The following is a 15,731-nucleotide window of genomic DNA, read 5'->3' as shown; positions in this document are numbered from 1 at the left end:
GGAAAGGGGGAAGGGGTAAAGAGGACAACCATGAAATTTCGGGAATGTTCCGACCCTTAACCCCCCCCCCCCCCCCCCCGGTCCCCTGGCTACGCCACTGGTATGCAAATATGTTCGTGGTTTCCAAATAAAATTAAGTTGGCAGAAGCGCTCCTAGTTTGCACTACTATATTTCTTTCAGGTCGGTTGTTTGTTTTTCTTGCGCTTCTAAGTATAGGTTTGTTGCGGCTGACTTCACTTCCGGCTAAACTGTAGGTCAAAACCAAGACTGTCGTCTACTATCAGTACCTTGGCGACATGTTGGAAGCAAAAAATGTTCTTCACCTGACATGAAGTGCAGTCCATAAACCCGTAGTTAGTGTACGAAGCTTTTTTGTCAAGATCATAGAGTCAACTATAAATATCTAAAGCGAAAAGTCCCATGCGTTTGGCCGCGACGGGAGGGCGATGCATAGAAGCGGACATCGGCGGCCCCATTGGGCGGTTCCTATGAGCTCATATCGCTGGCGACGCATATGCACCAAGGAGCAGCAAAAAATCACCTGTAAATTCTGCACTTTTTTTTTTTTTCGGAAACACTTTTGAATTGCGCGTTGACAAAATTAAATAAAGGTAGGCTGTACCAACTCACTTATTAAAACATCCTTGCCCATCTTCTGCCCCCCCCTCCAAAAAAAAAGAAAGAAAAAAAGAAATGGGTAGAGAAAAAAAAACACAAAAACCCTTCCCCGGTAAATGAAAAACAAACAAAGAAATCTGCGCCGAGCAGCGTCGAACATGCGCCGACCTTATAGCGGCGCCATCTGTTGACAGCCCGTGATATCGCGAGGACAAACTAACTCTCGGTACAGTTACTCTCGAGCTCGAGTGAGGGTTAAGGGAGAGTATCATCGAAAGAAGCGGTGGCGAAAGAGTAACTTTGATGAAGAGAGAGTTAAAGTAGAGTAAGTTAGGGCACTTACTCTTCTTTGACACCTTTTTTTTTAAAGTGCACGTCTGACAAAAAATATTATTTTGCATACCGACGAACACCTTAATCAGACGGCACTTCGCCGTAACAGACTTAGGCTACCAGATTAGAACTCGCCCGAACCCCTGAATACCGCCCCCTGTTACTTCATCCACACCTTTGCAGTAGTTCCAATGCAAGCTGTCGGTGGGAGATCTCGTGTGGGTCCGAAACTTCGGAGAGGGGAAAGTTTGTTACCAGGAACTGTAGCTAGAACGACCGGTGCCCGGGTGGTGTCGGTGGACATGCCGCTGGGAGAAGTACGACGTCACACGGATCAGATCCGTTCTCATGAGCTACCTGCACACCAAGCTCCAGACTACGCAAGAAACAGCGCCCGCTGTTCGTGAAGATTTATCTGAGGATCAAACACCTGAACAGTCAACCACGGATATCACGCAACAGCAAGAGCTGCGTAGAACTACCCGAGCAAGAAAACCGATAAAGTGTTATTTCCCCTAGAGGGAAGGAATGCTGTATCATCGGAAGCTGTATCATTGCCGAACAACTATATGTACAGGGTGTCACAAAAGAAAATTTACACGGAATTGTTTACCGCAAAAATAAATTAGGCATCGCCGAACGCTCATTCTCCGCCCAAAGGTAGAGCTAGAGGTCACAAACAGATGTCGAAGTTTCAGCCCGATCCGATAACTTAATAAAAAGTTATGAGTGATTTTCTAAACATTTTAACGTGAAAATGAAGCCCATTTTGCCCGTTTTTGGTTTCTGGTGCCATAAGCCACACGTTTTCGAAAACTCCGTCGGCCGCCATTTTCCCATTGAAATTTTCAGAAAATCGCTTATAACTTTTGATTAAGTTTTCAAATTGAGCTGAAACTTTGGCATCTGGTTGTGACCTCTAGCGCTACCGAGGGGTGGAGAATGAGCGTTCGGCGATGCCTAGTATATTTTTGCGGTAAAAAAGACCGTGTAAACTTTCTTTTGTGACACCCTGTACTTCGAAATCATCAACTAATGCAGTTATCATCGTCCTATTTTTCATTCTGTTCTGCACCTAATATATTCGGCCGCCTATATCAACGCGTGCCAGATACTAAATCCGGTTCACAGTCAACCACTCCTTGTCTGCCGCACGCCGTAGCATTGTCACTCTCCTTTTCTTTTTTTAGTCGAATGCATTCCGAAAGTTGCCTTTTTTTCAGGTTGGTTGCTCCGTGGGATACAAGTGATAACTGTCCAGAAAGCGGTGCAACATTAATGGCCACTGTCTGTAAACCCCGAGGTTTATCACAATGCACAAAAGAGGCTTTGATTCAGCAATACAACAATAATGCGTAAGTACTTTTTACTAAAGTTCTTAATACATCGTTTAAACTAATTAGACAACTATGAACATAGGCAATATCTTACCTGCTTACATGAACGTATGTCATATGCTTAACTCCGAAATATTATGTGTGCCTCAACTTTAATTAACACTAGGTCAAAAAAGCTCAAAAAGTCTCTTTTATTAGAATTCGGCATGAAACCTTTCTACCAAAGTGTTGGGCGTAAACGTGTCAGTTTTTAGTGCGCCTAATATTGTTCAATGTTATTGCACAACACACATCTAGCCCATTACCTCCAAAATTTGTGCTGTCGAACCCTTTGTTGCCCGATGCCTTGGCAGTAGGGGCAAATATTTTACAGCTCATTCGAGGCTCAATATTGTCGCAATCTACTACATCATTTTATCATGGCACTAAACGCTTGCGTAATCGGCCAAAAAAAAAAAGTGATGCTCTCGTCGCTGACAGCCTAATAAATACAGGGCGTTGTTTCTTCGTTATTTCTTTTTTTCTGTTTTGTTATTGGCTAATGCAGGAATCTGGTGTGTTCTAGAGTAATATTAAGGCGATTGAAACTCGCCACATCCCACTTTACTTAAGCGGTCTGTGACTACAGCATTTGATACCTTGAAATATGGTTTGTTTGTTATTCTCTATTAAAAGCCAAATTTCGCTACAGCTTCAGAAACCAGTTCGTCGGCGTCAATAATGGGGGCCAAAACACATTCGCCGATTATGTCTGAATCTTCGCCTTTCATATAAATGTTCGCCAATTGTCTACAGTTCACTTTAATGGGTTTTTCGCCTTTCTTTCGGAGATTATTAACATATTTCATGCACTGAAGATAAAGCAGCACATGCGCAAGCCTGATATCTCGTTTGATCCTAATGACGTCGAATTTCAGCAAAATTAAGTTCTTTACGCAAAGCACGCTAGACCTAAATTAACATTCGTGAAAAGGTTAAGCTTTGTGTGCATCAAAGGGGATCCACCCGCTCGTGCACTCAATCAGAAAATTTCTCTCCACAAACCAGAGTTTCAGAATTGCACGAGGCCACTAGTGGGTGCCACTCTTTGATCTCCGCCAAGTAGCACGAGACCTGTTTCTTACATCGATAGAGTTCGTCCATTTCTGAAACGGCACCATTCGGCCACGAACCCAGATATAACCATCCGCAGACAGATTGATTATTACCAAGCAGAGAACCACCACACAGTGATGGTATCCAATTTGTGAGCTGGGTTCGGCTGGTGTGCATTAATACTGCAAATGGATTGCAGCAAAGAAACAACACAAAGCTTTGCTTAGAAGCCGTGCAAATAAGTCTACCTTTACCTTCAATAGTTTTCAGCGAAATTGTGTTTATATCTTACTATCCTTCATTGCTAGCATCATTTCGCTCCCCTAAGCGCTATGAAATTATCACGGATCGATTGTAATTCCATGACAGTTCATTTTATGTACCTTTAAGGCGGCTGCGGTCAAACTAATAACATTTTACTTCATTTTCTATAGCCCTTAGAAAGTTCACTGTGAGATTCTTGACTCAGTGACTGATGCGGCAGGTAGAAACCCGCGGCACTACCACATCGTGACTCCGCGAAACGTAACGCGAATAACACTCAACGGCTCATTAATTACTCTCTAAAAAGTAATAAACTCTTCCTTTCACGGTTAATATAGTACACTGCTTCAGCTGTCAATATGACGGACATGAATGATTATACAGCTTATTTAATTGGGAATATTTAGGCACTTGTGTAGACGATTCTTGCAGATTCAACACCAAACCACACGTAGAGGTCAACGCCCTCTTAAATCTTTGGGCACGTAACCGCCAAAGCTCTAGGGGCCGTTGCTCAACACTTAAGATGAATGAACGCTATTTTTCTTTTTGCTTTATTAGATACAGTCACGTTGCTCTAATTGCGTTCTAGTTCTCTTAGAAAGAGAAACGCAATTCTTCCCTGACCCTCATAAGAGCTGTCCCCCTCACGCAGCCAATTTTTAATTTATATTGAGAGTTTGGAAAGGTCCAGTTTTAGGACAAATTCAAGGCGTCTGATGATAACAAAAGTTGCAAGCAACCACACAAGGCGAACTGCGATTAACAGCGGCAGCTGTCGAGTTGTTGAAAGAGGCTCTTAAGGAAATTTGCTTATAGCCGATGTGGTTTAAGATATTTGCCTTAGGAGCCATGCTTCGCAGAATAGTTCTAGGAGATTCCCTTTAGGACACATGTGCCTTCGTGGAATGTTTTTACAAGACGGGCCTCTTCCTCGCGAGCATGGGGGTCTTTACGCCCTTTGTGCTTACGCGCTGCCTATTGTCAGAGTATTCGGAGTCCTGCACCCTGTGCTGTTCTTGAGCCGCGGCGCTGCTCCGTCTACTCTGGTGAGCGCAGCGCAGTCGCCGTTTCCGCTCCTTCGACAGAGAGCAAATCCTGCGTGGTCTGCCGATATCTGAGAGAAAGCGGGGGACCTGAACGAGCGCCGTGTAGACACATCGGAGAACCTTCCAGAACCCCGGAACGGCGCGGCAAAAGGAGAGGCGAGAAAGAGACGGAGCAGTAGCGCGCCTTACCATAAATGACGTGTTTGTGCAGGGAGCGACAGCGATGGAAAGTCAGCAATAGCGGGGCGTCGCAATTGCTCTCTCACAACCCCGCAGTCACGTGGGTTGTTGCGTATGGACGCCGTCAGATTTTCCGGAAAAAGAGGATAACAGCTACCGCTGTAAAAGCGCGTGTTTGGCCAGTATATACCACTAAATGATTAGACAATATCGGCCCTCAGTTGTTCAAGCTCGAGATTGGGTTCATTCACTACGACCACTGACCAACGAAGATACACGAGAATTCCTCACAAGAAGTAATTACCCGTCGAATTAAGCTTCACTACCCGGTTAGCATAGACCATTATAATCATGGAATTCCGTCAGCTTCCAGCTTTGTCTACTGGGCTCTGAAACGTCCTCTGAGCCAGCGCAGTAGCTCTTTTCTGCGAAAGATCAGACAACGTGCCTGCGTCCACAGCCCAGTGACCCGACATTTTCTGTAGGAATGATAAGCGCGGGTGTTGCGTTTAGGCAACACTTCACTATAATATACGCCTATTTTAATGCGGAACCTGGTGCGGGTCTATAATCGAAAGGTAGCCTAGTGTATTGTTTAAATTGCAGTGGTCGTAAAGTTTCTAAATGTATGTGCTCCCACTATGTAGAAACAAAGACGTCTGTTGGAAAAATACCTCGAAGCCCGATGCTTCGTTCAATTGGACCCTTCCAGCGAACTACTTCGAAACAGAAAACTACTGTTCCACTCAACATACACGGAGAGTTGTCAAATGTCCAGTGAGTAGAAGCATGCCCTGCCAGGCGTAGGTTAATTAAAAATAACCTTAAACATTTACGTCAATCAATTTCTGAACATTCGACATTGCAGGAGGGCAATGAAAACTACGTTGCGAACGTGACTAAATGTTCCATGGGCTGTTGCGTAAACATTACCACAGAAGCTAGTGGTTTCAAATATTCTGTGCCGGATGGCACTCCATGCGGAGACAAAAAGGTATGTATGTCGGCACCTGAAAGATTTACGTAACACATCAAAACAGGTTAGTCGATTAGAAACGTAGATTAGAAAATAGTTGCAAACATATCAATGTTCATCAAACCATTTCAATACAGAGAACTAAGGTTAGAAAAGCTAATAGGGATGTAGCATATTAGCGATGTTACATTAAATTGTAGAATATTTCTTTCTTATAAGATTGCTTCCCCTGAAGATTTCAGGATCTGAGAGCAGGATATTGATATTGCCATCTGCTGCACATCACTTCCAACAGGGTTTTCTTGTATATAATTAGGGAATAAATAAAAAAACAAGATCTGCGTGTATTATGTTTTACAGACTTAATCTCATGTCCATATTAAATCAACATTCGTTCGGCGCAAACAAAACTCAGAATGATTCCTACTCGAAACCTTAGAAACGTTATATAGGCAACCTGTCTAAGCAGTATTTTCGCAGCGTTTTAGGTGCACAGATGAATTGTGTCAGTGTGAAAAATGACTGCTGATTGCTGTTACTACAAGCCTGAATTAGTTTGGGGCAGCATTAAAAGTTTTGGAACTATCACACAGCTCGGTTTCAGTGATGGCAAAAGCAGAGACACTGGGGCATGGCTCTGCAGAATACTTCGTGTGCACGAGCGCTCCTGCATGGAAAAGCATTATTAAAGACCACGCGCTCGAGCGCTTGCCTTTGCCAGGTTTGAAGCCAACTTCTGAAATAAAGTTTGAGTACTTTCCCAAGGAAATATGTATGACTAGTTCACTGTACGTATGCACCCTCATGCAGTCTAACTTGCGAAAATTGCTATATTTTTCAACTGATGCGATGTAAAAATTTATGTAGCTTAAAAAAAATCAAAGCACTAAAAAAAATCCAGCAATCATCGCAAGAGAGAGTAGAGGCAGGTTTGTTACCTCGCTGAATGCTGTTCATTGTTTTTCATCGTTTCTTTGCCGACCCCACTTGCAAAATATAAAGTCGTAAAATACACACTTGAAGTAATACTGCCATTACTACCAAAACAATAGCCACCAGCTTGTACAGTGTCAGAGGGATAGGTTTGACAATTTGGGACTGTTTACCGACGATGCAAGTTCACATGAGTGATTCGCGAACGTCGTTGCTGCTTTTTCACACTCACAGACTAGTACTACAAAAAGACAATTTACGAAAACTTTGATCTGTGTCAGACAACATTTAGTCATTTTAGGTGCGATTAAAACTTAATTTAACCCTACAATGCATGGTGTATCACATATGCTACAAACCAAAAATACGTTCACGTCACCGGATCTGTTGTTGGACATGAGACGAATGTATGGTGGATCAGATCTGATACAGACCGCGGGTCATCTAGTGCAGTTATGCGCTCCTAGGTGCCGCCACTGGTCTGTTGTTCTGCCGATACTCCAGTTCAGCGTTCGCGCCAATTTGCACGGGAAGTCGCCAACAACGAGAGCGTCTCGGCGCTGCATTTGGTAAGCTTGGCACCTCAAAGAAATATATTTGAGAAGCTTTCCTTTTACTTTTCACCAGACAGATGTTTATCTCCGGTTTTGTCGTCAGCAGAGTGTTTTGTACGCGAGACTAGCTTTGTGCCATATATGATATGTTATTCATTTAGGGAAAGTGTTTTGTACATTTGCTTTACTGCCTGGCATGGCCCGTTTTATTTTATAACCATGATGTACGCAGCAGTAGCTTGTACAGCGCTTTGTTTTCGACAGGGAAAACACTCTGGAATGTGGGAATATTTTGCGAGGCAATGAATATGCCCACTATTGCCTATATCAGCGTGGGCACATTGAAGGAGCCGCATGTGTCGCTTTCTCAACAGATTGCGCTGTGATGCGTCACAGATGTGTTGTTAGACGATGCATCTACCTGCACCATTCTGGAAATTACAGCATGACATATTCAGAAATTAACTGGTGCGGTCCCTTCAAAGGGCCCCCGCGCTATCGCAGTCGTTCGTTTGTTCTCTTTTCTAAACACGCGCTATAACTGTTGTTTTTGATACACAGAGCAAACATGGGGAATAGCCTCTCGGATGAAGAAATCCAAGATATTCTTTTTCCCGAGGGGAGCGGAGCAAGCGATGATTCAGATTTCGAGCTTGAAGAGGACGAAGATTCCGCCAGCCGCGACGAAGGAGTCCCAAATGTCTATCATGTCACTGAAAGCTGTCGTGCCAGAAGTGGAGAAGCATTTCAGTGGAAGAAAAAAGCGCTCTCTGTCCCCACAACGCGCACAATTTGCCGAGGAAACTCAGCTTTGCCTCCGGAGATATTGAAGCTGGAAACACCGTACCAGTTTTCTCGATATTTTTTTACGGACTACCTGATAGCATTCATCTGCGAACAGTCCTCACTCTACAGCGTGCAAGTCGACGCTGGAAAGCCAACTGAGGTCACACCAAGTGATGTCAGAAAGTTCCTGGGAATCAGCATCTACATGTCCCAGGTGCACCTGCCGAGTGTTCGAGACTACTGGGACTCAGAGCTCGGAAACAAAACATTATCTTTTATAACAGTGAACACCTTTGAAAAAGTAAGGCGGTTCTTACACTTCTGCCACAACGAAGAAATATACCCGTGTCAAGAAACACAAGACAGGCTTTTCAAGATCAGGCCAGTTTTCGGAGCCTTTGGAAGAAGGTTTCTTTCTGTTCCCATGGAAAAATGTCTCTCACTCGACGAATAAATGTGCAGCACTAAAGCCCGACATTTCTTGAAGCAGTACATGCACAGCAAACCCCACAAGTGGGGCTACAAGCTCTTTGTGCTCAGTGGCGTGTCCGGATAGGCTTATGACATGGAAATCTACACCGGTCGGGAAAACTGTCCATTACAAAGGAAACCAGCGGAGCCAGACCTCAGAGCTACTGGAAACGTTGTCGTGAGGCTCAGCAGGCAGATCCCAAGGAACGCTAACCAGCTTTATTTTGAGAATTATTACACTTCACCAAAGGTTATGGTCTACCTTGCAAAACAGGTGATCCTTTCTTTGAGCACCGTAAGGAGAAACCGCATCCCAAACTGCAAGCTCTTCACTGAAAAATAACTGAAAGGAAATGAAAGGGGGACAACAGTGGAGAATGTTGCCTGCGTTGATGGAGTTGATGTGACCGCGGTCGTCTGGAAGGACAACAAGAGTGTCATGCTCCTTTCTACGTTCGTGGGAGCGGAGCCCAACCTACAAGTGGAGCGATAGGATTGCAAGATAAAAAGCAAGGTCCAAGTTGGATGCCCCAACATAATTGTCTAGTATAACCTCCACATGGATGGGGTGGACCTCCTTGATGGACTCATGGGTCGGTACAAAATAGCCATGCGATCGAGAAAGTGGTACTTCAAGTTCTTCTATCACCTCATTGACCTCACCATGGTGAACTCCTGGATACCGGACAAGAGAAGTAGAGGCGACTCTGCCGCAACACCTCTTGCAACGTTTTGAACGGAGCTTGCCCATGCCTCGCAAAAGAGGGAGAAATAATAGCCAAACGAGGCAGATCATCAGTAGAGCTACAACGCGAAATCGAAGCAAAAAAGAAGAAAGGGCCTGCCACGCACGTTCCTCCACAAGACATCCGGCTTCACCAGCTCAGTAACTGGCCTCAGTGGGTGGACACGAGACAGCGCTGCAAACTTCCACAGTGCCCGGCGCTCACGTTTGTGAAATGCGACAACTGTGGCGTCGCTGTTTGCATCAACAAGAAAAATAATTGCTTTTATGCTTTTCATAACCGATAGTACCCGAAATGCATGGTGTATCATATATGATACACGCATTTTTTATTGATTTCAAAGGCTAAAAATAAAGCCGCAATTTTTTTATTGATTTTTCGTAGTTTATTTTGGTGCAATAGACCGAGAAATATTTTTTCAGGAATATATAAAAAGTCATGCAGTCTAGGGTTAAGTTTATAAAGACCTCATATTGTATAGGAACCAGTGCCTTTATTTGTTACGTTTAATTATATCTAAACTATTTGTTTTCCTTATACTTGTACGCCCTCCGTCAATACCTGCAAGAAACATTTTTTACTCCGCTATATACAATCCAAATACACGATTTGTTGTATACAGCTCTATAAGGTCTGCGCCAGGAACGCAGTAAACATTGGCTGCTGCTAATGGCCAGTTCAGAACCGATTGCAACTCAAGAAAATTCCAATGCAGGAACACTGATATAATTGTGCTATATAGTCTCTTCAGGACTGGTTGCCAATCGACTGAAACCTGCGGCAAATATGAAAATTATACCTTTCTGGGTTGTCAGTGTCATACTTGATGTTAAGTGTTTAGACAGTGGGAAGTGAGCCTACCCAAGATTAAGGCGGCTTTGTTACACGCTGTACAGGACAACATTAGCCAGTACAACGTACGACTGCGTACCTAGGGTATCTGACGTGCATTACGCTGGAGTTGATATCCGCACTTACGCCGATGCTCCTCGAGAATCAATGAGGTGGGGGTTGAGATTCTGCAGCACGAGTTTTTTCTTCACTTTCTCCGAGCTGTAGTTGGGTTACACTATCTTTCTTCTTTTTTTTTTCTACACAAGCTTCTTAACTGGAGCAAAGGAAAAGTGTGTAAATATATCAATTCATGTGGTTTTAATCTCCACCATTAGATGATAGAAGCTATAAAAATGCTAATGTTGACACTTTGTCGTGTTCATTCCTCATTTAAAACGCAAGAAGTCTAGTCAGTTTTGTTGGCCCACTCCCTGCGGCCAAGTCAGCTTTTCTATTATTACAAAAATAAATCTGATTTCGCTGACAGGCTAGTGAGCGATTATGCCTTAAAAAAAAAGGTGTGTGGGTACACAAAGCAGAGTCAACACAGCACCTTCTCTGGTTAAAGGACGTATTCTGTTCGTCCACCTCCTTGTGTCACGTCGTATCATGGGATTTTCAGTGATTTCTTGTGTGAAGCATAATTCATTATTCAATAATTTTAAAGGGAAGAAATAAAAGTGATGCGTTTTATTTCGAGGTTTCGTCTATGCTATTACAGTCAAAGGAACAAAAACGACAAAAGTAAAAAATAGCAGTTTTATTGAAACTTCTGTGTGTAATTTTAAAGAGGAACTTTCTGAATACCTCAGGCTCAGAGTGGCAGTCTGCGTTTCGCTAAGCCTCTTAAAGATGCACCGGCTTCCACTCTGAGGCGCAGGAAGGTTCTTTCTTAAAAGGAGAATACAGTCAATTGCAATGCGGAACATGATTATCTTCAGATTTATTTTTCTAACTAGATCACGTCATAGTGCCGTAACTGCAGCTTTCCGGTAATTGCTCAGAACTGCATCCGCCTCCTTGCTTGTGCAAAAACCTAAAAAAATTGTCACATTTTATTATTGTCATCAGTCTTGCTAATCGCCTTTCTAACACACTCCTAACCCTATTGAAAATTCTCATTTGTATGAGAAATTTCTGTGTCCAATAAACACATATGAATCATACAAGATATATAAGAACATACAAGAACCGTACAAGAATCGTATAAGAACCATATAAGAACTATATAAGATATATGAGGACATAGAAGCACTATATAAGAAACTAGTGGGAAGTTTCTCATGGGGTTCTTACATATCTTAAATAATTCTTATAAAGTTCTCATATAATTCTTATATGGTTCTTATAGTTCTTATATATCTGGTATGATTCATATGTGTTTATTGGACACAAGAAATTTTTCATACAAATGAATTTTTTTACTAGGGAACTTCCTACCCGTATTGACCTTCGAAACTTTTGCTATTTTTACACTTTAGAAGCTTGATGAAAGTTGGGTTTCTCTACTCAATTTTGCTAAACTTCGCAGCACTTCTGGCGAAACTAATTAAACTGGTCATCGCGCCAAAATTTATTTTGTTTTGCTTTATTCGCAAGACAAATTTGACGATGACGCTTGATTCGTCGTCACTGTGATTGGCGGTTCGTCGTTTCATAAATAAATTATGAACGAATACACAAAGCATATACTCAAAATGTTTTATAGGCGTCATGTAGGGTGAATTTGAAAAGCCTATTCTCAATATTAAAATCTAAACCAAAAAACAAACTGGGTCGTGTTATTTAATGTCCTCTACCGTCAGGGTAGAGGACATTAAATGCAGCCAATGCAGTGATCTTAGTTGTTGTGCTACTTCGCGAATAATTAAGGGCGTGGCTCATGGTGCAACTGGTTGTGAGTAACCAACGATAGAAAGCGGTCCTATTAAACATGGCAACTGCAGCAATACACCTTGACGACCATGTAGTAGGCCAAAAAGTAAAGTCTTAATATCGCGGGGAGAGATGGGTCCACCATTCAACCTACAGCGGAGGGTATCATCGGCAAATCGACAGAAGTGTCACCCTGCACTCGTACTCAGCAGGCGAAAGTATAAGGTCGAGAGTGGGAGGACCAGTGCAGCTCACAATAGCGGATATTAGTTCCGGCACTTCTGTCGACTTGCATGCAGATGATGCTTTGCTGCCTAGGCTAAAACGCGAAACCATTCTCGCTCGTTGGTCAAGACGAGAAACAATCCCGCCTCCCCCATTCAGCCTAAAATACAAAATTCCCAACTGAAATGAACGTGCTAATCAAAAATTCATTAGAGGCTCAGAAGCTTCTTGGTCAGATAAAGGCAGGATGACTACAACAACGATAGATGCTTCGCTGGTTTTAATATTATATTGCCATATCGCTTTCTTATTCGGCTTTACGGTTTAAGTATCGTAATTATATTTACCAACCTTTTATCTTTTTTAGATCTGCATCGCTGCGGTCTGTTCAGAATTTTTGAAGAAAGACATCGACTAGCTATGTTCCACATACAACATTTGATGAAGAAACGGTTATTATTCCCAATTAAAGACATTTCTCTGGAAAAATCCAAAAAACATCTACATAAGGTGCGCCTGTAACTTCTCTGAAACTTAATAAAGGCTACCCAAGGGGATCAAGGTTGACGTGCAGTGCTCATTTTAAAAACAGCATCAGCCATTTGCTACACGAAATTTCCGTATTATATTGCGCACAGAATCATGTCTGTTTTATATTTTTCAGAGATCTAATGTTGAAAATGTGCGATTCGACGTCGCGAGTAATCCCGCCACTTTAGAATAAAAGGTAAACATGAGAAATGACAAAGTTGTCAAAATAAAGATAAATAAACTTTTGATGGAGCGAATTTGGGCCCACATAAGGTAACGAGCAATGGCCGTTTAGCATGCCGTGCAAACAAACTCTCTCGACAATTGCACGGGTCTTTGCGCAGCCAGGTTTGCGCAGTGCAGCTGGTTCACAGATTCGTGTTTAAAGACCGACGACCAGTTCGCGCTTTCCACTTTTCGCCCGCTTCCTCCTCTCCCTCCTACCCTTTCCACCCATGCCCGCCCCTCTTGGTCCCTTCTTTCCATCCTTTGCTTCCCTCGCCCGAAGGCGTGGAGAGGAGGGTCTTCTGCCTTGCAGAATCTCGAGTCTGGTCGTCGGCCTTTAAGTGTGATTGAGTTCGCTGTGCTTGCAGTAACGGCTGGCGACGGGAGAACGCTGGAACTAAAATAACAAAAGACGTTTAGAGTCTTCTGTAATGCCGAATTAGAGCGCAGCTCTTGAGGAGAAGGAGGGGAGGGTACATAGGAGAGAGTCACCTGTGACGTTAGACATGACGTCACGTGCGACTTATCGAGGGAAAAATTTTCCCGCTAAATTTAGCGGAAAAATTTCCCACCATATTTAGCGGCAAACTTTTGCCCTACTGCCGTTGCACGTGACGTCACGTATGACGTCATTATGAGAAACGTCCCATAATGCAACGCGCGGCTACGCCCACGGCGACACCGCTCCAGCCAGAAACGGGCGCCTAAGAGCTGCGCTCTAAAAAGCCGCTCTAGCGTAAAGTTTAACAATTGTAAATGGATGCACGAAACTTTTATATAATAGTGATGGGTGTTTTCAGATAAAATCAAACAACCATGTCTGGTGACCATTTTTTAACCTTGATCAAAAAAATATTTTTTTCTGGCTGCATGCCCTTAAGAAAAAAACCAATCATTGTTTCCAAAAAAAAAAAAAGTTGTCTTTGCGAAAACGAAAATTGTAAGCTCCCTCTCAGTCACGTGCGCGTTTTGCGTATCGCGCGATGTGTACTTTTCGGGTGGCATCCCCAAAAAAAAACTGTTCTGTCTATCGGTCCAGAAATATTCACTGGAAAATTAGGGATAGGAAAAATTGACAAAAAGTATTTATCACCGAGTATTAGGCCTTTATTTTGAGAAAACAAATCGCAAACACGGCACATTGCGCAGTAACGCACTAGATTATTTTTTTTTTCTTCGTATCTATAAAAGCTAACGTCTTTAAAATTTGCCAGAGCGTTGCTCTGTATATAGCTCATTTTTATAAATATTGTTGTCCTGGTTAGCGCGAGAAATTTACAAAAATCACTCACACATAGGGGCATTTAACTAAAACGCATTGTTTTGAAAATCAATAAAAAAGTCACCCTTAATATTCCTTAAACTCTCTGAAATTCGCGTTTATAATATGTGCTATCAGAGTCTGCAAAAACATAACGCAATATTTGTGTGGCTTTTAAGTTTTAACGCGATAAACATGTGCAAATTGACGCTAACGTGGTTGCCATAAATGGGGCGTGCACATACCCGTTCTTCACAATTTCATTATTATTAAAAAGCGTGAAAATACTAGGGGTGGACATTAAAAGAAATAATGACCGCACAGAGATAGATGGTAGTTTTGAAGGGACAAGTCCTAATACATTTCCGTACAACCGACCCAAAAATGCCCATGAGCAGGAGCGATCGAGGTGCTCCACCCTGTAACATGCTTCGTGGTGCCTGTTTCAACAGCCGGCGTACAGCGTCTCCCTCTACGCCACGTAAAAGAAGCAAACACAGAATCTCTGGTGCGCCACAGTTCTGCCAAAGTAAGTGCCAGACTTCAGCCATAACTGTCGCAGTAAATTTTAATTTGGCGATTCGGGGCATGCCGAAGTTTGCCTCTTCTCTGGTCACCCACCGAAGTGCCAAATAAGTGCCGGCAAAGAAAGCCGAGATGCGTGCCCAAGTTTCGAATAGGTCTGGTGTGTCACAGAAGTGCTCTTTCACGCGTCCCAGAAGAGAATTAAATTAATAAGCTTTGGAAACACGATGGTAAGATGTCATCACCTCCGTTCCCAAGGCTCACGGCAATACTTTGCAGTATCGTGTCAGTGCCGGCCGAAAGTCGGTTCCAATATCGCTGAAATGTCCAGTTTGGCACCACCGTTTGATATCCGGCTGGCATTGCCGTACAGCTGTTTTGCCCCGGCCTAGCGTTCCCGCAATGTTGTGCGAATACTCTACGATGCGTCTGCTCCCTATTGGCCGAACGTCGTGGAAGTATGTGTACGCTGCATATCATTTGTTGCATATCCAATCACATATACGGACAAACAAAATTTTTTCGATCGCTCCCAGGAGTTTATTAAACCACTATCATTACACATAGTGTTTTCTCGACATATTTACAAAGGTCACACTTCTCTATAAAATGAAAAGCAAATTATAAAATAGAATTAACACTGTCCTCATGCCAAGCAAAACTCATCACACAAAAAACCGCGGAGATTGAGAGGAAAGCAGGACTACTATCAGAAGCATGCTTGCAGTGTACTAACTAATAAAATAGCGATATCATGTAATCCTTAATAGATGTATAATCAAACTCAGGGCACCCCACAAACACATCCGAGAAAGAAGGTAGCGCACATTCAACTGACGTCTCGTCGTCGGCGAAGAGCAGTTTTTCTCGAAGCGTGTCCAACAAACATATCACAAGAATTCCATGAACTCC

At 43.0% G+C, this 15,731-nt stretch overlaps 1 protein-coding gene across 1 annotated transcript in view; it reads left to right on the top strand.

Annotated features, from left to right (window-relative positions):
• LOC115326983 overlaps positions 1–12,695 on the top strand; it is a 193,313-nt gene extending 180,618 nt beyond the window's left edge. The window contains exons 7-10 of the mRNA XM_042292124.1: positions 2,176–2,307; positions 5,525–5,654; positions 5,746–5,871; positions 12,645–12,695. Coding sequence (XP_042148058.1) covers positions 2,176–2,307; positions 5,525–5,654; positions 5,746–5,871; positions 12,645–12,695 — 439 coding nt within the window. The remainder of the gene's footprint in view (positions 1–2,175; positions 2,308–5,524; positions 5,655–5,745; positions 5,872–12,644) is intronic.
• The last annotated feature ends 3,036 nt before the right edge of the window (positions 12,696–15,731 follow it).

Source organism: Ixodes scapularis, unplaced genomic scaffold (assembly GCF_016920785.2).
Source record: "Ixodes scapularis isolate PalLabHiFi unplaced genomic scaffold, ASM1692078v2 PGA_scaffold2__306_contigs__length_199485367, whole genome shotgun sequence".
Lineage (NCBI taxonomy): Eukaryota > Metazoa > Arthropoda > Arachnida > Ixodida > Ixodidae > Ixodes > Ixodes scapularis.
Note: the sequence above shows the minus strand (reverse complement) of the source record. Positions and strands in the feature narration are given on the sequence as shown.